The sequence below is a fragment of the Callospermophilus lateralis genome, chromosome 5 (assembly GCF_048772815.1).
Source record: "Callospermophilus lateralis isolate mCalLat2 chromosome 5, mCalLat2.hap1, whole genome shotgun sequence".
Classification (NCBI taxonomy): domain Eukaryota; kingdom Metazoa; phylum Chordata; class Mammalia; order Rodentia; family Sciuridae; genus Callospermophilus; species Callospermophilus lateralis.
In genome coordinates, this window is record NC_135309.1 from 150,065,736 (window position 1) to 150,090,745 (window position 25,010).

General features: G+C 38.4%; 1 protein-coding gene across 1 annotated transcript in view; it reads right to left on the reverse strand.

The window, feature by feature from the left end:
- Positions 1-25,010, reverse strand: part of Mroh2b (maestro heat like repeat family member 2B) — a 64,730-nt gene that overhangs the window by 9,008 nt on the left and 30,712 nt on the right. The window contains exons 20-33 of the mRNA XM_076857704.1: positions 20,706-20,813; positions 20,011-20,163; positions 18,134-18,160; positions 17,238-17,357; positions 16,966-17,045; positions 10,949-11,084; positions 10,757-10,852; positions 10,400-10,489; positions 9,911-10,031; positions 7,693-7,790; positions 5,101-5,253; positions 2,598-2,755; positions 1,753-1,879; positions 1,086-1,273 (exon numbers count right to left, since the gene is read on the reverse strand). Of these exons, the coding sequence (XP_076713819.1) occupies positions 1,086-1,273; positions 1,753-1,879; positions 2,598-2,755; positions 5,101-5,253; positions 7,693-7,790; positions 9,911-10,031; positions 10,400-10,489; positions 10,757-10,852; positions 10,949-11,084; positions 16,966-17,045; positions 17,238-17,357; positions 18,134-18,160; positions 20,011-20,163; positions 20,706-20,813 (1,655 nt within the window). The remainder of the gene's footprint in view (positions 1-1,085; positions 1,274-1,752; positions 1,880-2,597; positions 2,756-5,100; positions 5,254-7,692; positions 7,791-9,910; positions 10,032-10,399; positions 10,490-10,756; positions 10,853-10,948; positions 11,085-16,965; positions 17,046-17,237; positions 17,358-18,133; positions 18,161-20,010; positions 20,164-20,705; positions 20,814-25,010) is intronic.

A 25,010-nucleotide genomic window follows, 5' to 3' on the forward strand; every position in this document is an offset into this window, starting at 1 on the left:
ACAGTCTCCTGTGGTGCTCCTCAGACCTTCCCCCAACAGAAATGCCTCAAAGCCCAAAACAGACCTATCTGGAAGAGATGCATTTAGAAGACGCCATCCGATTCTTTCCAAAGGAAGAAAGAGAACGTGAACAAACATCTTTCAGGGATCAAAAGACCAGAAAGGGCGATTTTGTACCTCCTTCTGCAAGCTCTTTAAAAAGAAGTCCAGTGGATCAGAATATAAGGAAAAACTAATAATAAGAATCCCTTGGGGGGATCCTTTATCCACCAAACAAGATTTCTTCAGAAACCGATTTGCCCTTGCAAATGACCTTGACCAAGGAAGCATTTATATGTGACACATTTAAAGTTGTATTGTCAAGTGGTAAGATGAGGATAAATGAAGCTTGTGTCTATCTGTGTACATATCAATGTATAAATCCCTGAGGAAAGCTAAACTAATATAAACATTTACATATAAAACTAAGTCAGCATACATGACATTGAAGAGATGAAGATTAGTGTACAGTTAAGACCTGTCTTTTTGAATCACAACACTTGGGAAAAGGGAAATGAAGACTTTTTTTTTTTTAACCTCATTATAGAAAAACACAATGAATTTGGAGGAAAATAAGTGTATGTAAGAAGAAAAAAATGTATGTTAGAAAGCATTGACTTATGGCTTAGTTGACATCTTTTTCTCCTTTCTCAATGGTACACAAAATAATGTTGTTTTTTTCAATTGCTGAAGTCTAGATTTGATGAAATATGGCATTCGTTTGTGTTTTCCTTCTTTCCCTATTGGTCTTAATATCACAGAATTCCAGCTTTCCTGGAAAGATCTTGATAAAGGAAACCAAATGAGCAGAGTGGGCCCTTTAGGAAAGAAGGCATAGTCATTATTCCCTGTGTGCCCGTTTTGGTACTGGGTCAGGGAAAAGGAACTGCAGGGCCTGCCCTCATAGCCTCAGGACAGTAGGACCTCATTTCTTACAAATATTGGATGCCCTGCCGACAGGTGCAGAGCCTGGCTTTCACAGCCCCTCTTTAGGACTCTGCCTGTGGAAGACAGCCCTGAAACATTCTCCCTGCCAGGGCATTTACCTGCAGGGGTCTGGCATCTGCTGCCGTTCCCCAGGCTGCATCACGCGCCTCCTGTGGCTCATGAAAGAAGTGGGCATCTTCTGGCCGAGCGTGCAGCTGACCAGTTTCAGGAGGAGAGTGAACAGCTCTGGGTACAAGCCGGTGACAGGGGTTCCCACTGAGATCACTTCATATATAGCACAGGCCACCTGAGGGGACAAAGCAAGTCAGTCAGATGGCATTCTCTTCTCCAAGACCATCTTCTCTGGGGGCTGATCTTCAAGTTTGTTTTCTCCCCCAATGATTGTTTTCCAAGTTGACAATGCTCAGGATAAAACAGAGGAAAGGGGGGCTTATTTATCTGTAAATGTTTCTCTCTTGGGACTGCCTTGAGAACATCATGTCTATCATCATTGGAGTTTTTCAAAAATCAAAAGGTGCTTTAGTTTTCTTGAGGACTAATTTGGAAACACAGATACATAGATTTGCTCTGGGGCAGGTAAGAACTGTGCTTCCCCAAATGATCAGCCACAGACAAAATTACTGCCGTATTTGTGTAATATGAACTAGGGTAGAGTTAAAGTTAGCATATGAGAAGTACGACTAAAGCCACAGAACCAAGTTCCTGGTGGGAACAGATCATGGAGTAGGGAACGGTTCCAGGCAGGTGATGCAAAGTTGGACTCACAGAAATCACTTCTTTCCCAGCGACGTCATCTTCTAATCCCATCTCCAGTTTCTCTATTAAGACTCGAATGACTTTGCCAGTGGAAGCTGGGTTTTCAGCTAAGGCCTTCCACAATGTCTTTGTGTCCCTAGGGTGTTAAGGTAGGAGGTTGAAAGACAAGACGCAACTCCTTGGACTGTGAGCTTTTCCATCTGACTCTCTCCAACCACATTATTCTTAATTACAATTTCAAGGACAGATTAAGAAGCTGCATGCCAAGGGATACTAAAGATATTTTATTTAACAATCTATCATTCTGGCCTTGGATTACCAAGGATTGTTAATGTCCATTAAGATGGTAACCTCTCACATAGGTGCATCCTAGGCAGCAAGAAAGGAGAGAATATTCACCTTTTAATATCACTTATTTCTATGATGCATATATATTTTGAAATTATATTTCTTTCCACATTTTTATTGGTGCATTATAGTTGTACATAATGATGGGATTTATTATTACATATCCATACATGCACACATGATAACAATATAATTTGGCCAATGTCACTCCTCAGCACTCATTCCTCTTTCCCTGCCTTCCACCCCCCTCCTCCATTTGATTTTCATGAGTTACAGTGTGTGTGTGTGTGTGTGTGTGTGTGTGTGTGTGTGTGTATTTTAAATCTCAGTACCATTCCATAAAAAAAAACTTGAAAAAACATTACTTGTGATTCAAATACCAATTTTTAAATTGTCCAACCTTTGTTTTCAATCTTTGCTATCTTTCTCTCAAACAGTAAATCCTTCCCCAAGGCCTTGCAGGGTAGCTTTTCCTGGGAGAAAGTACCAGTTCAATCAGAATCTACCTGTCAAAGGGCAGAGGCTTCTGTAAAAGGTTGACAACAACGGCGTCCATGTGAAAGCTGGCTATCTGGGAGATGGCTTCTAGTATAAACTGAAAACTTTCCTCCTTTTGTCTGAGGATTGGCATGTGGTGGTAAATTATGCCCAGGATCTCCAGTAGCTAAAAGGAAGCCAAATAAAACATTATATCACCTTTTTTTCACTCTACATGAATGGCCCAGGGAAGGTACCTCAGCACATTGTGGTTGGGTGGTTGATGAATTATAAATAATGTTTAAAACAAGAATTGATTCTATGCATGACTTATTTCTCACTCAAGAAAATTACTGGTGAATTGGGTGTTTATTCTTAGTTCAATTTAGGAAACAGTCAGTGAAAGAGTGTATTATGCCAGGCACTGTGGGTGATATACCAAAGATGAAAAAGATGCAGCCTCCTGCAAAAAGAGCCAGTGATCTAATAAAGGCTATCAGTTGGCTCCCCAAAGGAAAGTGCTCCAGGTGATACAAGGCAGATGGTATACAAACGGTGCATAGAAATGATAAGGAAATCAAGAAGCAACTGAGTCATGCTGGAGGAGACTTTGGTCTGCGTCTTAAAGGAACTGTAGCAATTTCAAAGGGCAAGGTGGAGATGGTGAGGGAGGGCATCCTGTCAGAAAAAACAGGTATGGATGTAAAATAAGAAAACATAAAAATGGACAAAGCACAGAGGATTTTAAGGGCAGGAAAATTATTCTGTGGATATTATCATGGTAGGAACATGTCATTATACACGTGTCAAAATCCCTGGGATGGGCACAATATAGAATGCAGTTCCTTAAACCTTAGAGTTACAAACTCTATGGGCTTTGGGTGATATTGATGAGCCAATGTAGGTTCAGGGAGGATAACAAATGTACTATTCTGGAGGTGGCTGTTGATAGTGGGGGAGACTGAGCATGTGTGGAAAAAGGGGGGACTATGGCAACCCTCTGCCCAGTTTTTCTACTGAAACTAAAACTGCTCTAAAAAAGAAAGTCCATAACAAAAACAGCAGGAAAGCATGAACATGAGAAAATGCCAACAAGATTTCTGGAAAAAAAGACAATGATGCAGTTCAGAGAACTGAGAGGATGATGGGGCATGAAGGGCAGATGCCTTGATAGAAGAGATACAGCCAGACAGATCTCAGAGGGCACTGACAGCCACTTCACTGAATTTTGATGTTAATCTGAGGACATTAGGGAAAGATATCATACATTTGGATTTTTTGATGTGGACAAGGGCATGTGTCTAGGTCAAATAACTTTTCTTCTCTTAAATATTTCTCTCTCTTATTTTGTATACACATTTTAAATTAAAAGTTTATTTTAAACATCACATTTTCTCCTTATTCCCTAATCATAAATATCCCTTAGATATAATTATCACTTCAGTATCACTGAAGTTGTGATACTTGAAGAGGATTTAATTCCCTGTTGGAAGCCTTTAAATATTCTTTGAACAATTCCTTAAGCTAAGCACAAACACACAGACATTTCATATTTATCAACTTCTAGTCTCTCCTGTCTATTAGCATGGTAGAAAGGCCCCATGTTTGGAGAGATTGATACTGGGGATGGAACCTAGGGGCACTCAACCACTGATCCACATCCTTTATATTTTTTATTTTGAGACAGGGTCTCACTGAGTGTCTGAGGCTGGCCTTAAACTTGCAATCCTCCTGCCTCAGCCCCCTGAGTTGCTGGGATTACTAGTGTGTGCCATGGTGCCAAGTACTAACTAAACACTTTTTTAAAAGTGACTTATTGGAAAGTAATTGGCACAGGGGTAATTTCTAATGCACAAAAACCATGCTTTAGAAAAATTTTAAAATCTAGAGTCATTCACTCTGGCATGGGGGGGGCAAGGACTTCTTTCTCCCTTTTCCTTGAGATGTGTTCATTTAGTTAAAAGTTTCTTTCTTACACGTTAATCTTTGAGTAATTTGTATTCTGTGTCTGACTTCAGGAGAGAGGACAGAAGAATCTCTATTTGTAGCTCTTAATCAAGCTTCTTGAATTTAAATTCTGTTCCTTCTCTTAACTCTTCAGTTGGGAGGAAGGATTGAGGGCTTTTCTCTAACCCACTGGCAGCCTTGCTCACCAGACAGTGCACCCCATGGTGTACAAACGGAAAGTGGGAGGAGTAGCAGTGGGATGAGAAGTTCAAGGGTGTCTACTTGACTGCTGTTATTCTAGCAGATCTAACAACCTCTTTTTCTGCAGTCTGAATGGCGCTGATTCAGAGCCACAACCTCTGGTTAAAATGAGGCAGTTTCGAAAGTTTTTATGATCAAAGACCAGAGAAGCAACTCTTGTTGAGTCCTGTTAACACACAACTTGGCTTTGTGCTGAGGCCTTCTGAGGCTGTGCACATAATCTTGCCTGCTGCCCACCTCAGGACAGTCTGAGGAGACGGGGACTGTTTGGCATTTCAAGAGTAGCAGAGTTCTGATCAGTTGTACAGTCGGTGGTCAGTTCACCTGGTCTTCCAGCGTGGCTCCGTGCTCTCTGAGGGTGGTGATCATCCATATGCCGCAGGCCTTTGTACACGAGGGATCCAGGCTTTCCAGACCATCGAGGGTCTCCTCCAAGAACATCAGGATTTCTTCACTTGGAATGAATTTGCAGGCAATCTGAGAATGTACCCAGAAAGACTCATGTCACCAAACACCTCATTTCATGTATGGACCCTTACAGCATGTTATTTATTTAAGGATGTTAGCAACCACTGGGATTTCCAAACAGCGCATGACTGAGGCCATTGAAACTAGAGAAAATACTCAAATAAGTTATTGGCATGACCTTTTATCTCTAAGCAAATTTTCTCTGGGCTTGCCTTTTTATCATTTCATATTTATTGAATTTCAAGCTTGCTAAGGCAATTTCCCCTCCAAACCTAAAGTGATAGCAATACTGCATGAGGGAAAAATAATGCATATTTGTACAGCAATTTTTATATTGTAAAGCACTTTCACATACATTTCATGTATCATGTAAATATGTCTTGAGTCTGTTCAAGAATAACTAAGCCTTGAGAATTTGGTAAAACCTACCTACATATAGTAAGTATAACGCTGAGTTCTCAGGTAGCTGAAAGTATCCTTATGGAATATGGATTATTTTGGACCCTGTTTTTTTTTTTTGGTCTTCTATGCTTCAATAGTAAGAACAGTCAATAAAAGTTCAAGAAAATAAAAACTTGGTAATTTTGGTCTCTAGGGACAAGAACTACATGAAATGGTTGATAGCAATATGTGAATATGAGTGTGACACTTGTATACTTGTGTTGATGAAAACAGATTGGGCAGGCAGACAAAAGCTGGCAGTACCAATGAGTTCCAGAAACATTTCTGGGCTGTTAACCAAGCGAAGTGGTAATGCTTTGCAGACATGAGAGCACACCTAGCCACAGTGGACAGCCCCCATGCATGGCGTGGTCTGGTGATGGTCCATTGAGACCAAATGAGCTCCTTCCCATGAATAATTGCTCATGAAAGCCATTTCCTGGGTGATCATGGTTCCAAGCTCAAAGGACTACCCTACTGCTTCTATCCTATGAAGCCTCCTAACTTCCCTCCCCTCTTCTCTTCAGTTCCTCATTATCTCTTCTGCTGCCACCTTGATTCAAGCTACCTCATCAAACATCTGGACCCTTGTAGTCTCCTCCAGGCGGACTTCACTAATTTTGTTCTTAGTGAAGTTCTTCAGATACTAGATTCTAGTTTCCCCAAAGCAGTCAATGTGACCCTTTGGGAAATAAAAATATGATCTTTTCTTAGAATCACTATTAGGCCATAGAGGTCATTGCAAATCAGGAAAATGCATCCTATCCTTGGGCTATTTCACTTCCCTCGCTAAATATATTACATAATATACTGATTTTATTGGATACTTGATTGTCATCTGTGGAAAAAATTTCTGAGATGCACGTATAAATCTGTGAAGCCTGCATATTTCACACCAGGCACAAATGTATGTACTGCTCAAAATCATTGACTGGCTTTTGATTTCAACAGGGGTACAAACCAATATCCTTAAAAGGGCCCAGAAATTTCCTCAACAAGCCCTTAGCTAACTCTTAGATTCACTGCTTACTTCTTTCTCCACCTCAGAGCCTTTGTACTTGCCATGTCCCTAGCTGTGTCTTTCACAAAGTGCTATTTCCTAGGCATCTCTGTGGTGCTCTCCTTCAGAATGGATTTCTATAATGGTTCATTTCTCCTCTATTCCCTATTTCTTCACTTGCCTTTATTTTTCTCAGTTGTCATGACCTGACATTATATTTATTTTTCAGACTCCCTTTACTGGGATACAATCTTGATGAAGGCAGGAATTTCATCGTCTTCTACCCTTAGAACCTAGAATACAGCCTGGCATATGCAAGGTGCTTAGGAGATAGTAGGTGGATGAGTGCATGATTGAATGAATGACTGAACTGATTGGCAAATCCTCACTACAACTGTGAAGTAAGCTATCTTCTTTCTTTCTTTTTGCTTGTTTGTTAGTTTGAAGAAGAGTAACCCCCCCGCCTTTTATTTTTTGGTACCAGGGATCAAACCCAGAGGCACTTAACCACTGAGCCACATCCCCAAGTCCTTTTTTAAAATACTTTATTTACAGCCGGGGTCTCACTGAGTTGCTCAAGGGCTTGTTACGTTGCTGAGGCTGGCCTTGAACTTGAAATCCTCCTGCCTCAGCCTCCTGAGCCACTGGGATTATAGGCATGTGCCACTGCACCCAGCAAAAGTAAACTTTTAACATCAAGCAGTGCATAGAGTGCATTCAACTGACTCCTAAACAAAGCCCTTGCTCCTTCCACTCCCCACCACTGTATCCCACACTGGGAAAGCCTCCTTAGTTTATGAAATTTCTCACACCGTGACACACCCAGTAGCAGCTGTTAAGTAGACACATGTACCCAAAGTCAATAAATGACAGGACAACAGGTCTTTCATTTAGCTCGAATGTCTACACTCCTGCTTTCTTCATGATGTGCACTTCATGGCTTACACATTTGGAAATTAACTCAGGATCATCTTTGTATGCTTTGGCCAATCTCCCATATTTGTTACCTTAGCTATTTTAGCAGAAATCTTTATCTGGACCTGCAGGTCCTCACACTCCAGTCCTTGCTGCAAATCCTGCAGTCTTTCCACTTCCATTTGAATACCTAAAGTGAACAAAGGGGAACATGCATGAGTTCAAAGACCTTACAAAAGTTGAAGGAGCTGGTGATATGATACTAACTCACTGCTGGATTCCTTAGACACACGTTAGGTTGTCTGATGAGATGGTGAACTTAAGAGCAAACATATCCTGAGTAGTTTCTACATGTAAGCACCATGTTATTTACTCTGCAGGCAATGATTTATCACTCAGAAAGATCATCTGAGGTAGACTCCTTTGTTCTTGTCCCTATTTTGCAGATATGAAAACTAGGGAGGAGAGATTTGAAGTCATTTGCCCAAGGTCACACAGTGAGTAACAATTGCAGAGTCAGAATTTGAACCCTGTTCTGTCTGAAGCAAATGTTTAGGCTCTAACAATTCTGATATATATATATATTTTTTTTTGGTATTACACTCTTCAGTGAGCTACCTTGGGGGAAAATAAAAGGTAACAATTATAATAAGAAATTTATACCAGTAACTGCCTAAGTAATTGTTGATATTAATTTACAAGTGGAGACCTAAACAATAATGATTCTCTGGTTGGATTTAAATGCATATTAATTGTGGAGACTGACACTGGAACCAAAGCGTGGAGGGCAGCCAAGCCCAGTGGAACACATGTAGATTTAAAGTGAGCTCAAGGCCCAGCTACACTTTCAGCGGTCCAAGTGACTGGTATACTTCCCTTATCTTAGAACTGATGGAGTACCATCCATGAATATTCACAGGTATTTAATTTAACATCACAATAGTTATTTGGTAGGTGTTTAATAGCACATGTCCCTTCTCTTCCTCTGCCATGCTTATTTGGTCAACCAAGGAAAAAGAGTTAGGTTAATTAATAAGTATGGAATTCTTATCAACAAATAGTTTGAGGACTGGAGTTTTGTGCTTCAGGAAGTTAAAGAACAGATATAAAAATAATAGAATTAAAATTCCTTTCTTCCTTTGAGTTCCTTTCCTGGCATGGTTCTTCTCTTAGTGGAATGGTGCCTTAGCACTTTCTTATTTTTTTTGGTGTGGCAAAATCATACATCCCTAACAAATTATCTCCCCATATCCTAAGGGATTTTCAGATCTACTCCAACTCTGACAAATAGATTTTTTATTTTTCTTTTGAACTGACTGCCAACCTTATTCACCTACCCCCAACTAAATCCCACCATTTGGCTTCAACACAGTTTCTTTTGTGGTGCTGGAGATTGAACTCAGGACCTTGCTCATGCTAATCAAGTGCTCTGCCACTGAGCAATCCCCCTCCCCAACAACCCCTATACACTTTTCTTAGGTGACTCTTGGAATTGTAACATCTCCATGTCACCAGCATCAGAACAGTATTTAACACATGGAAAAGCACTCAGTAAGTATTTTAAAAACATACTATTTATTTTAAATCCAAAAATGACCATTGAACATGGGAATGAGGTGTCATTAAACCTGGACCAAGTGTTCCCAGGGACAACTGGTCTACATGAACTGGACACACACCATGCAGGGTTGTCTCTGGTGAAACACCTGCTGATTTAGCCTTCAATAGAGGACCCTGATTATTGGTTTCAGCCTGAGACAGAAGTTTTTCAATTCCTTGTATTTTCTGATATTGACAGTTACTCTCATCTAGTTGCAGAGCAAGAGGAAATGTGGATCCGTAAGCTCACAAGCCTCCAAAGAATTCTGTCTTAGAAAATTCTGAATGTAACTTAGCACCATCGTAATAGTGCAAGTTTCTCCTGAAAAGAATTATGTTAGAGAAAGCATTGCTAATATGCCTAACAGCTCAGTAATTTAAATAGGAGACTTCCAAAACATGGTGCCTACTTTAGATCTTTGTAATGCTCCAGTGTTATCTTAAAAAATAAGAAGTAAAACAAAGAAACGACCCCTCCCAAAGCAAAACACATAACAAAAAATCCAAACAAATAAAAACCAGACCCAGTGAAGGAAAATATGACTTGTTTCAATCTCAGCAGAGAGACAGATTCTGTGATTATGAAAGAGGTGGGAGGAATGGGAGGAGACATTCACAGGAAGGAGGGAGGCATAGGTACACAAAGAGGAAAACTGAGAATGAAAGGTTATCATTATCTCCCCATCTGTAGGTTTCCCGCCTTTCCCTCACCTTTTACACAGAACAGGCCAATCATGGAACTCGTGGCTGCCTGGCGGATGGTGGGCAGGGTGTCACAGGAGTGAGGAGCCAGGAGCCCCAGAAGCGAACCGATTCTGAAGTTCTCGGGTGCCTGCAGGACAAAGGAAGCGCCCCGTGTGATGCGGAGGCCGATGATGACCCTGGGCATTCCCACATTGAATCCCCACAGTCCCTTATTTTCTCTCTGCAGATCTTTAGAATCAAATTGAAGCATCAACCTTTTCCTAGGAGGCACACGGAGAGGAGGAGCCGAGCAAGCGGAGGAAGAGACAGCTGGGCAGCCTACCTCTAGGGTGTTTCCCTCTCTCTGGACTCAGGAGGCCATCTCCGTGGTCCTCTGGAAAGCCTTCCACTTTGGGACTCCAAAACCATCAGGTAGGAGCTTTGGATTCAAGAGGCCTCAGAGATCCCTGTGATTGGCAAGCAATGAAATCTGTTTGTTTCTAGGGGATCACTTGCCTCAATATCATTTGTCAGCACCTTTGCCATCATCTGGAAGGCTCTTTCTCTCTCCCACTCTTTCTGTGAAACAAGCCACATTCGGAGAAGCTGTTGGTCAAAGAATAAATGTCCTTTCCTTAGTATTCTTCATATTCATTGGACCTCCTCCTCTCCCTCTCCCTCGCTGTCCCTGTCCTTCTTCCTCTTCCAAACAAGGCTCCCGTATCCCCATAAAAATTTCTTAAGAAGGCCGACCCTCCGTGGTGGGGAAGGTGGGCCAGGCAGCGTTTTCCGGTGAAGACGAGGTCGCTTGGCGGCACCCTCGGGGACAGATCAGGGAGGAGGGGCATCAGTGTGAGGGGTGGCCCTACTCACATTGAACATTTCTTGGCAGTTTTCTGCATCCACATTATCCCATATCATGGACTTCAGAAGTTTCCCCAGAGCATCCATGGATCGTTCGTAGAGAAACTGAAATCAAATGTGAGCGTGTGAGTCTCAGGCTTCGGGGAGAAAGCGAAGTCCTGCGTGAGATTTTCCTTCTACTCAGTCCTCACTGCCACCTACGTTGATGTGCTCCTTGTCCTTGTCCGTCTCGCCCTCGTTCCTGAGCTTTTCTAGAGGCGGCAGGGGAAGCAGCTTCCGGATATTCTCCTCAAGAATATTAAGGTGGTCGTTTATTGAGAGCTGAGGTTTCAGTTTACTGAAATGAGAACCATGTGGAGGGGTGGATCTTACGACCCGCGGGACCTACCCAGGGGAGTTCTCAAGACCTGTCAATCAAATGGGCCACATTTTCTGAGATCTGGGGATGTTGAAGGAGGTGGTGATGGGAACAGGGAGAGACTGACTTCACAGCATCAGACTGCAATCGTGCAAAAGTGAACGAAGGAACTGGAACCCACTTTCCTTCTTTTCCTTTTTTTTCTTTACTATAGACATCGTAAGGATAAAACACAAAACCTGACACCACTTGGGAAAATGTGAACAATGTACAACAAACATTAAAACTTATTTGTTATTGAGTAAATGTAAATTAAGACAAGAAGATACCACTTGCCAGTTACCAAGTTAGTGAAGAAATAAAGAATGACGATGCTGTCAGGGCTGTGTGAAAAAGTTCTTTCAGAGAGCAGTGAGAGTCAGTACTAACCGGGAAACGCCACTTAGATGCTTTTCTTCTTTATGGACTAACTGTGTTTTAAAAAAAATAATCCCTGAGGTAATGTAAGAAATCTGCATCCATTTAAGGTATACAATTTAATAAATTTACAGAGATCACCCATAAAAAAACCACCACAATTTTTAAAGAACATTTCTGTTGTCTCTCAGATTTTCTTTATGCCGGTTTGCAGTACATATTTTCCTGACCTTGGGCCCAGACAACCACTGATTTGCTTTTTGCCATTGGAGATTAGTTTTCAGGTTCTGCAGCTGCTCTAAGTGAGGATAGCCACAAGCCACCTATGGCCATTGGACGCCTGAGTAGTGGCTAGTCAGAATTAACCTGTGGTATCAGTGTGAAGCACACTGGATTTTGAAGATTTAGAATGAAGGGTAATGGGGATTTTTAAAAATATTTAATCTAATGTATTCATTATACTTATAGATACCAAATATTTTATGTAATATGAATATTATATACATATAACTATAATATACTAAGTATATTGGATTAAATGAAAATATATATTATTAAAATTAACTTGTGACTTTCTTTTTAAAATTTTTAACTTGTTGCTTTCTAAAAATTTTTACTACATAATTTAAAATGTCATATAGTAACTTGCATTATATTTCCACTTGACTACACTGCTTTAGAGTCTAGTTTATTCTTAATTCACCTTCAAGATTTACTTGTTTGAGATTTCTACAAATCTTCCTCATCTTTGTTAAGATGTATTTTGGGCTTTCCCTTATCTTGCCTCTTTTTACATTTTGGAAAAATTATGTGGATGATTTTTGCATCTATTCTCCCCAGTAGGCAAAAAATCCTTCAGGGCAGAGCTATATTTTCTTTTTTCATTTTTTTAAAGATTCTAACTCAATAACTGATTGACATGGATGCCACTCAGTGATATTTATTATTTATTGAGGAAAAAATCATCTAAATATTATATTTAGATGTTCTGATCACAGTTTTTGCACAAAGGTGTTCATCAAAATATAAAAGTTTTTTAAAATAAGAAGCAATTAAATATAATAGGAATAGAAAATTGAGTTTGATGAGGCATAGTTATACAACAAACTATTAGGCAGCCATTAAAATGATGTTTGTTGCTGGACGTGGTGGTATGCACCTTTAATCCCAGTAGCTTGGGAGGCTGAGGCAGGAGGATCACGAGTTCAAAGCCAGCCTTAGCAAAAGCAAGGCACTAAACATCTCAGTGAGACCCTGTCTCTAAATAAAATGCAAAATAGGGCTGGGTATGTGGCAGAGTGGGTGAATGCCCCTGAGTTCAATCACTGGTACCCCTTAAAACAAAATAAAATGACGTTTGTTATTTCACCATAATAAATGCCACATATCAAATGTCTGTAGTCAATATCACACTCAGTGGCAAAAGACTGAGGAATTTCCCTGTAAGATCAGGACCAAGACAAAGATGTTATTTTCCACTTCTATTTGACATAATACTGGATGTTCTGCAGAGCACTCACGAAAAAGAAGTAAAAGGCATCCAAATTGGAAAGGAAGAAATAAAATGCTCTTTGTTCATGGATACCAGAATCTTATGTGTAGAAAATCCTAAAGATTAGGATACATGAGTTCACAAAGTTGTAGTATACAAAAATCAACATAAAACAGTTCATTTCTATACACTGATGATAAATGATACAAAAAGGAAATTAGTAATTCCATTTATAAGAGCATGAAAAAGAATAAACTACTCAGGAATAGACTCAACCAAGGAAAACCACAACACATTTTTTCTAAGAAATTAAAGAAGACACAAATAAGTGAAAAAAATATCTTGTGTTCATGAACTAGAATATTTAACTAAGAGAGTTAGAATTATATCTTAGTATTGTTAAGATTAAATATACATATTTAATTGTAATTACTATCCAAATACCAAGAACACTTTTTGCAACAATAGAAAAATCCATTCTAAAATTAATATGGAATCTGAAGGGAACCTACATAGACAACATAGTCTTGAAAAGGACTGAAATTGGAATTCTTGCACTTACAGATTTCAAAACTTATTATAAAGCCACAGTAATCCAAATAGTATGGTACTGGCAAAAAGATAAAAATATAGATCAATAGAATAGAATACGGAGTCCAAAAATAAACCCTCATATATATGGTTAAATGATTTTTGACAAGGATACCAAGACCATTCAATAGGGGAAAGGATAATATTTTTCTCTTTATTGCAATATTTATATCCTATTGCATATATTTAAGGAATACAACATGGTGTTATGAGATCTAAATTAAAACGGTAACTGGAGAGAAACACATTGACACATCTATCATTGCATACATTACCCCTTCCTGCTCTGTGGAAAGTGCAGTTATAATCTTATAAGCAAAAATCCTTAGTACAAAATAGCATGCTTATTAGTGTATTTGTTAATGCTATACATTGCATCCTTGGACTTATTCATCCTACATGTTTGCTACTTTGTACTTTTTGATCTACATCTCCCCATTTCCTTCCACTTCACCTGCCCCTGTTAATCATAGTTTTATTCTCTATATTTGGATATTTGACTTTGTCTTTATATTCCACATTTAAGTGAGACTCTGAATTATTTTTCTTTCTATATCTGGTTATTTTACTAAGCACAATGTCCTCCAGACTTATGCATGTTGTGACAAATGGAAAAATATCCTCATTTTAAAAGCTAAATAAGATTCTATTGCATATACTCCCCACAGTTTGTTTTACCCATTCATCTGTCAATGGCCACTTTGGTTTGTCTTTGTATTATAGCTGTAATGATTGATGCTGCAATGAACATGGGAGTTGTATGTCTTTACAAGGTGGGGATTTCATTTCCTTTGGGGATATACTCACAAGAGGTATTGCTAATTCTGTTTTTAACTTCTTGAGAGACTTCCATACTGTTTTCCCTCATAGCTATACTAATATAGACTTTCACCAACAACGTACAAGGGTTCCCTTTTCTCCACATCCTTATCCACACTATTATCTCTTATCTTCTTAATAATAACTATCCTAATTGGTGTGAGGTGATTTAGAGGTTTTGATTAACATTTCCCTAATGATTAGTGATACTGAGCATGTTTATATTTAACTCTTGGGCATTTTTATGTCTTTGGAGAAATGTCTGTTAAGATTTTTTTAAATGCATCTTTCTACACTGGGTTATGTTTTCTTGCTATTGAGTTGTGTGAGTTCCTTTTGAATTTTGGAAATTAAATCCTTCTCAGATATATGGTTTGCAAATATTTTTTTCCCATTCCACAAGTTGCCTTTGTGTGCTGTTGATTGCTTTATTATGGTGTGGATGCATTTTAGACTACATCAAATGTAAAAAGTTCTGGCACCAAAGGGCACACGGAGTGAAAATATGACCTATGTAATGGCAGAAAACATTCGCAAACTGTTTAGCTTATAAGGGGTTAATTTCTAGAATCTATAAAGAACTCCAGTAACTCCACAGTAACAAAACAATTTGATTTTAAAAATGAGTAACGGAAATGGATTGACATTTCTCTAAAGAAGATATACAAATGGCCAAAAAGTCCATGAAATGATACTCAGTATTACAAATCAGTAGGGAAATGCAGCAGTTCACAATGAAGTACTACTTCATACCCATTAGGATGGCAACTATAATTTTTAAATTTGTTCTTTTTAATTCTACATGACAGTAGAATGTATTTTGGCAGAATATGCATATATAGAGTATAAATTATTTACTTAGAATCTCACTCTTGTGGTGGTACAGTTGTGGAGTTACCCTGGTCGTGTATAAAATACAAGTTATGACTGATTAATTTTACTGTCTTTTCTATTCCCCATCCCCCTTCCCTTTCCTTTATTTAATCAAATAGATTTCTATTATTTACCTCCACAACTTCCCTTGTTTTGGGTTAGTATTCATGAATCAGAGAGAACATTTGGGATTGGCTTATTTCAATTTGCATGATATTCTCCAGTTCCATCCATTTACTGGCAAATGCCATAATTTCATTTTTCTTTATGGCTGAGTAATATCCCACTGTGTATATGTACCACATTTCTTTATCCATTCATAGATGGCAACTATTAAAGACACCAGAAAATTTCAAGTGTTGGTGAAGATGTGGAAAAATTTGAACTCTTAAACCCTGTTGGTGGGAATATAAAATAATGCTACTGCCATGGAAATCACTATGGTGGTTCTGCAAAAAATAAAAAATAGAATTACCATGCGATCTAGCAATTCTACTCCTGGGCATATGCCCAAAATAAATGAAAATATCATCTTGAAGAGATATGTGCACACCCATATTCATAACAGCATTATTCACTATAGGTAAAAGATGGAAGCAACCCGAGTACTTACCAAAAGATGAATGGATAAAGATATCTCAGATATATATCTATATCTCACATCTATATCTACATATATCTCAGCATGAAAACATAAATACAATTCTGATGTGTACTATAGCCTGGATGAATCTTGAAGACATTGTGCTAAATGAAATAAGCTAGTCACTTGAGAAATACTGTATGATTTCACTTATATGAGGTGCTAGAGAACACAGATTCCCAGAGACAGAATACTAGTGGTTTCCAGTGACTGAGGGGAGGAGAAAATGAGGAGCTATTGTTCAATGGATATAGAGTTTCAGTTCTTAAGAAGCTCTTGAGGTTAAGGGCACAACACTATGAGTGTACTTAACATTATGGAACTGTTCCCCTAAGGATGACTTAGATGATACGTTTTATGTTGTATATGTTAAAATAAAAAAAATGTTGTTTGTGAAGAATGAATAACAAAATGGGACTACATAACATGAAGTGAGAAAAAGCAAGATTAAAAAACCACAGGTAGAGTAGCATCTCAATTATGTAATAAAAATGGAAGACTAGAAACAAAGATTTGAAGGAAGCATGTCAAAATGTTGAGAGCAGGGGGTTGTAAGCTATCTTTACTATTAATCAGTTTTTTTTCTATAGCTTCCTAATTTTAACAATAACTTTGAATTTATTTTACTACAGTGGGAAATATGTCTTTAAAAACTTGATTAAAATTATTTCTTCTTTAGGTTTATTGCTGCTAACCAACTAGAATGTCATTAGGACTTTCATGAGATTTTGATGGGAAGATTAAAATTTGTCTGCAGACAAAGATGTAGGAAGAGAAATTTCCTTTTACACAGAGATTTCATTCTCATATAACAATAAATCTGATTCCTCTGAGTAACTCTTTGTCCTTGTCATTCATCAAATGATCAATCTCTCTGCTGGTTTGGTAATGCTTTGGAAAGAGAAAAAGCTCCTGTTTTAAAGCCCCCTTAAGGAATTATGTTCATTTGGGGGAGGGTGTGCAGGATCAGGAGTGGTGGGGAGAAAGAAATACTTTTTCCATGAGAATAACAAAACATTCTCTACCTTAGGTACCTGATGGCAATTAAGGCTTTCCACCGAATGGGGCTAGCTAAGGAGTCCAGGGGCTCATCCCTGATGAAGTCCTGAAACACAAACAAGGAAGTGAGATGTTTCAGAAAGGATCAGGGGAGTTCCCAGACACAGTGCCATCCTCATTGGGCCCTTGGTGCTCTGGGGCAGAAAGATAGCAAAAACCTGTTACATGGCACTGGTGGTTTCACCCATTTTTAAATGGAACACTTGGGGGCTTCCTCCTTCCTTTTTCACACCCTCACCAGCATGTAACCGATCAGCATCTCTTTGTAGGAGAACTGGAAATGCTTATCCTCAGCATCTTGGACAGCAATGCCTATCTCAGTGATGCTTCTGGTGAAACTCATTTGCAGATCTATGTCCTAAAGCAACAACAACAACAACAAAAAAAAGGCAGTGTAAGCTGAGGTCTTAGATCTGTGAACATGTGACACAGGGATGAAATAAGTGCTCAGACAGAAGGAAGAATCTTTGTTCCCTTTGACATCTCTATCCCAGCCTGGGATCTAAGTTGCAGGGAAGTTAAGCAAAGGGCTGGGGCTGATTGTGTCCATCTACAACTCAAAAAAAAAAAAAAAAAAAAAAAAAAAAAAAGAAAAAGAAAAAGAAAAGAATAAGAAAAAAAGAAAAAGAAAGGTCACTATCTTTTCTTTATTATTTGCCATAGATTGAAGTTTCTCTAGAGCAGTGGTTTTCAGATGTTTTTTTTGATCACAAACCATGGTAGAAAAGTGTTTACCATTCTACCTAGAACTTGTGTAAAACATAACTAATATATAACTGAAAAGTTGATGATACTTGCTATTGCTATATGCAAGACATTCTACTTTATCTTTTATTTTATTCCATTAATTTTTTTTGCTGTTATGAACTATTAATTTGAACTTATAGTCCACTGGTGGGTCACAATCCAAAGTTTGAAAAACACTGTTCTAGTTTACAAATCAACTTGCAAACAACCTCAAACCAGAATACAGCACCTTATCCAGTTCTGGATTAAGCTTATGGATCCTGGCTAGAGAATTGAATGAATCAGTTATACATCAGGATCCTTTCCACTGGAATTAAATCTAGAGGACATCTATGCTGGGTATACTTCAAGGGAGTGTGATTGATTGATCTATCAAGCATCTCATACCTTATTCATCACAGTCATGCCCAGAACCTGATAAATTAAAAGCAAAAGCAGATAATCAGTAAACAGCCGTCAGAGACACCCCCAACCCCAAAGGAGCTACCCACCATCCTGAGAGACAGCAGCAAGTAGAGTCTTTCCAAGGCAGGTGTGGGGCCTATTCACTCCCCTCACATTTATAAAGCGAGACCTTGCACATGGGCAGGCTAGTCAAGAGTAAGCTAAAAGAGGCAAGACAAAGACTCCAACCTTTGATGTTCAGGCTTCACAATCAGTTTAAAGAGGCACTAACTGAATGTGGTCAGGACAAAGGGTAAAACCTTTTGGAGGAGAGTTCAGTGAAGAGTTAGAAGATGAGAAGTCACAGGGCAGCTAAATCTAGAACAAAGAGTATACTCAGACTTACTGCAGGTTTCTAGTGAAAAAAAAAAATGTTCCAACAAGATCGACAGATACTTTTAGCACATGCCAATTTTGTGTTTGCTTGTGTGCAGTTGCACAGCTGAACTGAGCCCTGTGAGAACACCCAAAGCACAAAGGTGCCCACAGTGTAGACCCCTACCAGCTACCTCAGTTTGCTGTGTGCAAAGAGCCGCCCTCATCCAAATCTGGTGAGGCAACCTCATTGCACTTGAGATAGGCCTCCATTGTTTCATAAGTCAATATTTGCAACTGGCTTCAGGTGTTTCAAGATAAAGTGTCATTTTTTGTATTCTAATTAAAAAAAATTTTTTAAGTAGGTATCTGTCTTATTTTAAAATGTGCCTCTAGCTCCTTAAAAGACTAGGCATGGGACCACCATATGACCCAGCTATACCATTTCTTGGGTTTTACCCTGAAGAATTTAAAGTCATCTTATTTCAGTGATACATGCACAACCATGTTTACAGCAGCACAATTCACAATAGCCAAACTATGGAACCAACCTAGGTGTCCATCAATGGATGGATAGATAAAGAAAATGTGGTGTCTATACACAAGGGAGTTTTATTCAGCAATAAATAAATAAAAATGAAATTATGACATTTGCAGGAAAATGGATGGAACTGGATATCATCATGTTAAATAAAATAAACCAGACTCAGATTAAGGGTCATATGTTTTCTCTCAGATGTGGAAGCTGGAGAGGAAAAAGGAAAACAAAGTTGGGGGTGGATCTCCTAAAAATCAAAGGGAGATCAGTAGAAGAAAGGAACCAAAAAGTGGGAGATTGGGAGGGAGGGGGCAATGCTGGGGGTGATACTGGCCAAATTATATTGTTCTATTTGTGTGCATGTATGAATATGTAACAGCAGATTCCATCAGTATGTACAACTATAATGCAACAAAAAATGTGGGGAAATGTGTCTCTATTTACAGGTTTTGAATATTGTTCCTCAATTCCACTTTCCCCATAATCCCAGTTTTTCCTGTTATCTGTGCATATGTTGCATGATGGCAGAATTTCTTGTACTCTATAAATATATAGTCACCTATGATACACTATTCTGGATAATTTATAAATATTATCGTATAAAGGACTAAACAACTACCATTGGGTCACACTGCTGAAAACTATTATAGGAAAGTTATAACCAGCTGAACTAAAGTGGTAAAGGAGTAATTATTTTAAGTTTAAACAAGGCTGAGCTCATCATGGACACAGCAGATCTGGGGAGACATCACTGGCGGGGTAGGACATAAACTGTACAAGGCCTTGGGAAGCCAACATTCCTGACCCTCCTTCAGAATAAATCTCTCTGTTTGCATGTATTTTTGTCTCCCAAACATGCCTGATCTAACTTTTTGTTTTTTTTTTTTTTTTTTGGGGGGGGGCTTCTGTTCTTTGAACTTGAACATTTCCAAGAGCTGCAAGATTTAGGAGCTGTGATGAGTGTTACCTGAGAACACTGGCCATAGAGGAACAGGATTTGGGCCAGGAAGTCTTGATTAAGCCTGGTGAGAAGCTGCTCCTTGGGAGCATGGAGGGCCACAGCTCCATAGATCACGATGACATCAGTTTTGGTCAGTTTCTTTTTCCCAGAAAAAATATACTGCAGACCAGAAAATGGAGACATTTGATTTAAAAAAAAAAAAAAGAGAGAGACAGAGACCTAAGGAGTTTCTTTTTCTCTCATTTTTTTTTTTTTTTTTTTTTTTTCTAATCCTGTGGATCACTTTGAGGGCTAAGAAACGGGACTGAGATGATCAAAGTGAGTCTAAAACTGATGTACTCATGCTTGTGCAAAGGTAAACAGGCAGGACTACCATGGGACTCTCAGGCCGTGGTAGAGGTAACTGAGAGAGGCTTTTTTCCTTCAGGGGAAGCAGAGCACACATAATGGGAGTTGTGCTGGAGGCCTGGGGAGCTGGTAGCAGGACAAATGCAGGATCTTCCCAGCAAGCCCGAGTGACAGGAAAGTGGAGTAGACGTGATACTTAGCTGACCCAGGGCCTGGGCTTACGTAATTTGGGTGTAGAATAAGGACCTGGGGATAGGAGTTGGGATAATATGGAAAAAGGATATTCATTGAAGAAACCAGAATCATTTTCCCTTGTAGTGACCAAAAGCTTTAGCCATGAATAGTGTATTTACCTTACATCGATTCATGAAAAACTTTTCCTGATCCTGAAATGTTTTAAGAACTTTTAAAACAATGTCCAAGTGGTTCTCGGCACAGTATCCTAAAATAGATGTTATTCCCTGAAATCAGAAAAGGCGTGAGATTTTGAGGTTAATGAGGCATTCATTCAACAGGTACGTGTTGAGTACCCACCTAGCACGTGGCAGACACTTTTCCGGTTTTGGGGGATACAGTGGTGAACAGAATACACCAAACTCTGTTCCAGTGGATGCAGACCTGAGAGGAAGGACGGAGATGCAAAGAGGAAGTGAGCAAACACATAAATTCAGTAAAATGTAAATATATAGTATATCAGGTGGTGGAAAGTGCTGCAGAGATAAGAAAAGCTGGAAAGTGGCTAGTGAGGGTTGGGGGATGTTTGCAATGTAAATAGGGTAGTTGGAAAGGTGCTCCTGAACAGGGTGGCATCAAGCAAAACCCTGAAATAAGTAAGAAGGTGAGTTACTGAACTACCTGAGAGGGAGAGATTCAAACAGAAAGTTAAGTGCAAAGGTCCCGAGGACCACTAAAGAGGGTAGAGTGAACAATCATGGAGGAAATCTGTGTAACATAGGGCAGATGGGATTTTGTTCTAGGTGGTCTTTTTGGGTGACCCTCAATGATTTCAAGATTTTGGAGTTGTAAATTTAGATGGAAAGCCAATAGAGGTTTGAGCTGACTGATTTTTTAAAATGTATTTCTTCTTTTTTTTTTTTTTAAATTTAAAGTTTTTTAAATTAAAAATAATTAGTGCATATATTCATACTAGGTACAATACATTTTGATACATATACACTTTGTGGAATGATAAAATCAGGCTAATTTAAAATCTATTTTTTTAGATATTTTGAAATATGCAATACATTTTTACTAACTATGTTGATGGACGTTTTTAAAGGATCACTTTGTGGCTGAAATGTTCTTACATCTTGAACAGTGAATTTCTCGAGAGCTGTGAGCTCCTGTATGGCACTCTATGGTTGGTTGTATTCCCCTCTGCTCGCGCTGGCCTCTCCCCACGTCTCCAGTCCAAGGCTGATTTCACCATAGTGCATGAATCCTGTGGTCTCATCCTATTGCGACGTGTTCATGAATGCTGTTATATTTCATTTGGTTACATAACCCCACTTGACTTACAATGAGAACCCATAGGTTAGACTGTTGCCAACAAGGGCTCAAATAGCTGTTCTTGGCCTCAGACACCAGGCCACACAGCTCCCAGCAGAAGGTGCTGGGAACCCTTCGAAGTCTTGGGGGCTGACTTCCCTTTGTCCCTTGGTCATAGTCTAAGATGTAAACCTCTCTATCTCTGATCTTACTTGTACTCTCACCCCACAATTCTCATTTTTTTTAAACATAGAAAATATATAAGTAAAACAGATTATTTGCCTTTTTTATTGACAATAATGAGCTATAATAGATGGAATATGAGTTTTAAGATAAAGAAGCTCAGATTAATATTCCTGGTCTTCCTTATGAGATGGTATGACTTTGTGAAAGTTGACTACCCTGCTCATAATATTTTTGTATCTTTAAATTGCAGTAATGCATTTTTTTACTGACTAAAAAACATCCAGTAATGCATTTTTTTTACTGTATTAGTTTTTAGAAGTAAGCTATAAAACATGGTGTATAAGATGATCCCACTTTCATAGAATCTCATGTGTAAGACGTACACAAACTCATGAAAGATACCACCAAAACATTAACAGTGGCTATATTCAGGAGGTAGGTTTTACTTAATATATCTTTCTATATTGTTTAAATATGATATACTAGGATGCATTATTTTTATAATAAAAAAGAATAAACCTATTTACATTTTTGAAAAATAAAAAATAATCTTTAGAAAAAATTGAAGCAATGATGTTTGTATTATATAATATTTATGAGTGCTTAATCAGGTAACAAATGAATGGTGGATATTGACCATTTTCCCCCATTGTCTTGATATCTGATCACTTTTATTTTGGTTATATCCACATGTATGAATGTTCATGGAGAGCAGAGGATTTTTTAATGAATAGTATTTTTTTGTTTATTTATTTATTTTAAAAATGTTGTGCTGGGGATTGAACTCAGTGCCTCATGCATACTAGGCAAGCACTCTACCACTGATCCACAACCCGAACTCTATAAATATTTTTTTAAAATTTTTAATTAGTGGGCTCAGTGGTAGAGTGCTTGCCTAGCATGCACGAGACACTGGGTTTGATTCTCAGCACCACATAAATATAAAATAAAGATATTGTGTCCACCTAAAACTTAAGAATAAATATTAAAAAAAATTTTAAATTAGTGTCTTGTAGATGTACATGATGATGACATTCATTGTTGTATATTTGTATATGTACATAGAAAAGTTAGGTCAGATTCATTCCAATGTTCTTTCCTTATCCCACCCTTACTTACTCCCCTTCAATCCCTTTCATCTACTCTACCCATCTTCTATTTTTTTATGACTGCCTCCCCATATTCTGGATAGGCTTCTGCATAAAAGAGAAAACATTTGACCTTTGACTTTTTGGGACTGGCTTATTTCACTTACATGACAGTCTCCAGTTTCATCCATTTACCAGCAAGTAACATAATGCCATTCGTCTTTATGGCTGAGTAATATTCTGTTATATATATATGTATGTATCTCACATTTTCTTTCTTCATTCATCTGTTGAAGGGCACTTAGGTTGGTTCCATAACTTAGCTATTGAGAATTGAACTGCTATAAACATTGATGTGACTGTGTTACCATAATATGTTGATTTTAAGTCCTTTGGATACATTCCAAGGAGTGGGATAACTAGGTTAAATGGTGTTCCATTTTTATTTTCTTGAGGAATCTTCATACGGCTTTCTAGAATGGTGATACTAATTTGTAGTCCCACAAACTATGTACGAGTATACCTTTTCCCCAACATCCTCACCAATATTTATTGTTTATTTTTGATAATTGCCATTCTGAAGTGAGATGAAATCTCAGTGTAGTTTTAATTTGCATTGCCCTGGTTGCTAGATATATTGAACATTTTCTCATATATTTGTTGATCCTTTGAATTTCCTCTTTTTGAGAAATGTCAATTTAGTTCTTTTGCTTATTTATGGACTGGTTTAAATGGTTTTTTTTTTTTTGGTGTTAAGTTTTTTGAGTTCTTTTTATATTCTGGATATCAATGCTCTGAGAAGCAGGTGGCAAAGATTTTCCCTGTTCTATAGGCTCTCTCTTCATGGTCTTGATTATTTCCTTTGCTGTGAAGAAACTTTGAATTTGATGTAACCCCTCCTGTTGATTTCTGATTTTATTTCTTGTGCTGTAGGAGTCTTGTTGAGGAAGTCATTTCCTGTGCTGACATGTTGGAGTGTTAAATCTGTATTTTCTTAAAGCAGTGGCAGGATTTCTGCCCCAATTCCTAGGTCTTTGATCTGCTTTGAGTTGGATCAAAGGCAAGATATAGGGGTTAAATTTCATTCTGCTACATATGGATTTTCAGTTTTGCCAGCACCATTTGTTTAAGAAGGCTATATTTTTTCCAGTGTATGTTATTGGCACCTTTGTCTAGTATGAAGTAACTATGTTTATTTGGGTTTGTGTCTGTCTGCTGTTCTATTTCATTGGTTTTCATGCCTGTATTTGTGCCAGTACCATGTTCTTTTTGTTACTATAGCTCTGTAGTATACTTTGAGGTCTGGTATTGTGATGCCTCCTGCTTTACTCTCCTTGATAAAAATTGCTTTGGCTATTCCTGAGTCTCTTTTCCAAATGAATTTCAGAATTGCATTTTCTAGTTCTGAGAAGAATGTCATTAGAGTTTTGATGGGAATTGCACTGAATCTGAATAGTGCTTTTGGTAGTATGGCCAGTTTGATAGTATTAACTCTGCCTATCCAAGAACACTTATTTTTTTGGCAGATTCATCATTGGAGTATAGGAATGTGATTAATTCATGGGTGTTGATCTTGTATTCTGTTACTTTGCTGAATTCATTTATGAGCTCGATCTTTTGGTGGAGATTTTTGATTTTCTAAATATATGATCATACAGAAATAATTTGAATACTCAGTGTTTTATTCCTCTTCCAACTCATCTTCCTAACTTCTTGTCTCTTTCCCCAACTTTTAAGATTCTGTGATATTCTTATTTTTGGCAAAACCCAAGCTGTGAATTAACCGACTCTCCTGTTTCCTCAGCACCTAGTCTGCTGTTGTGACTGGAATACAAACAACAGCTCTGAGAAAGCCGGTGGAATTTTCTGGTTTCAGCCCCATCTGATCCCCCACAT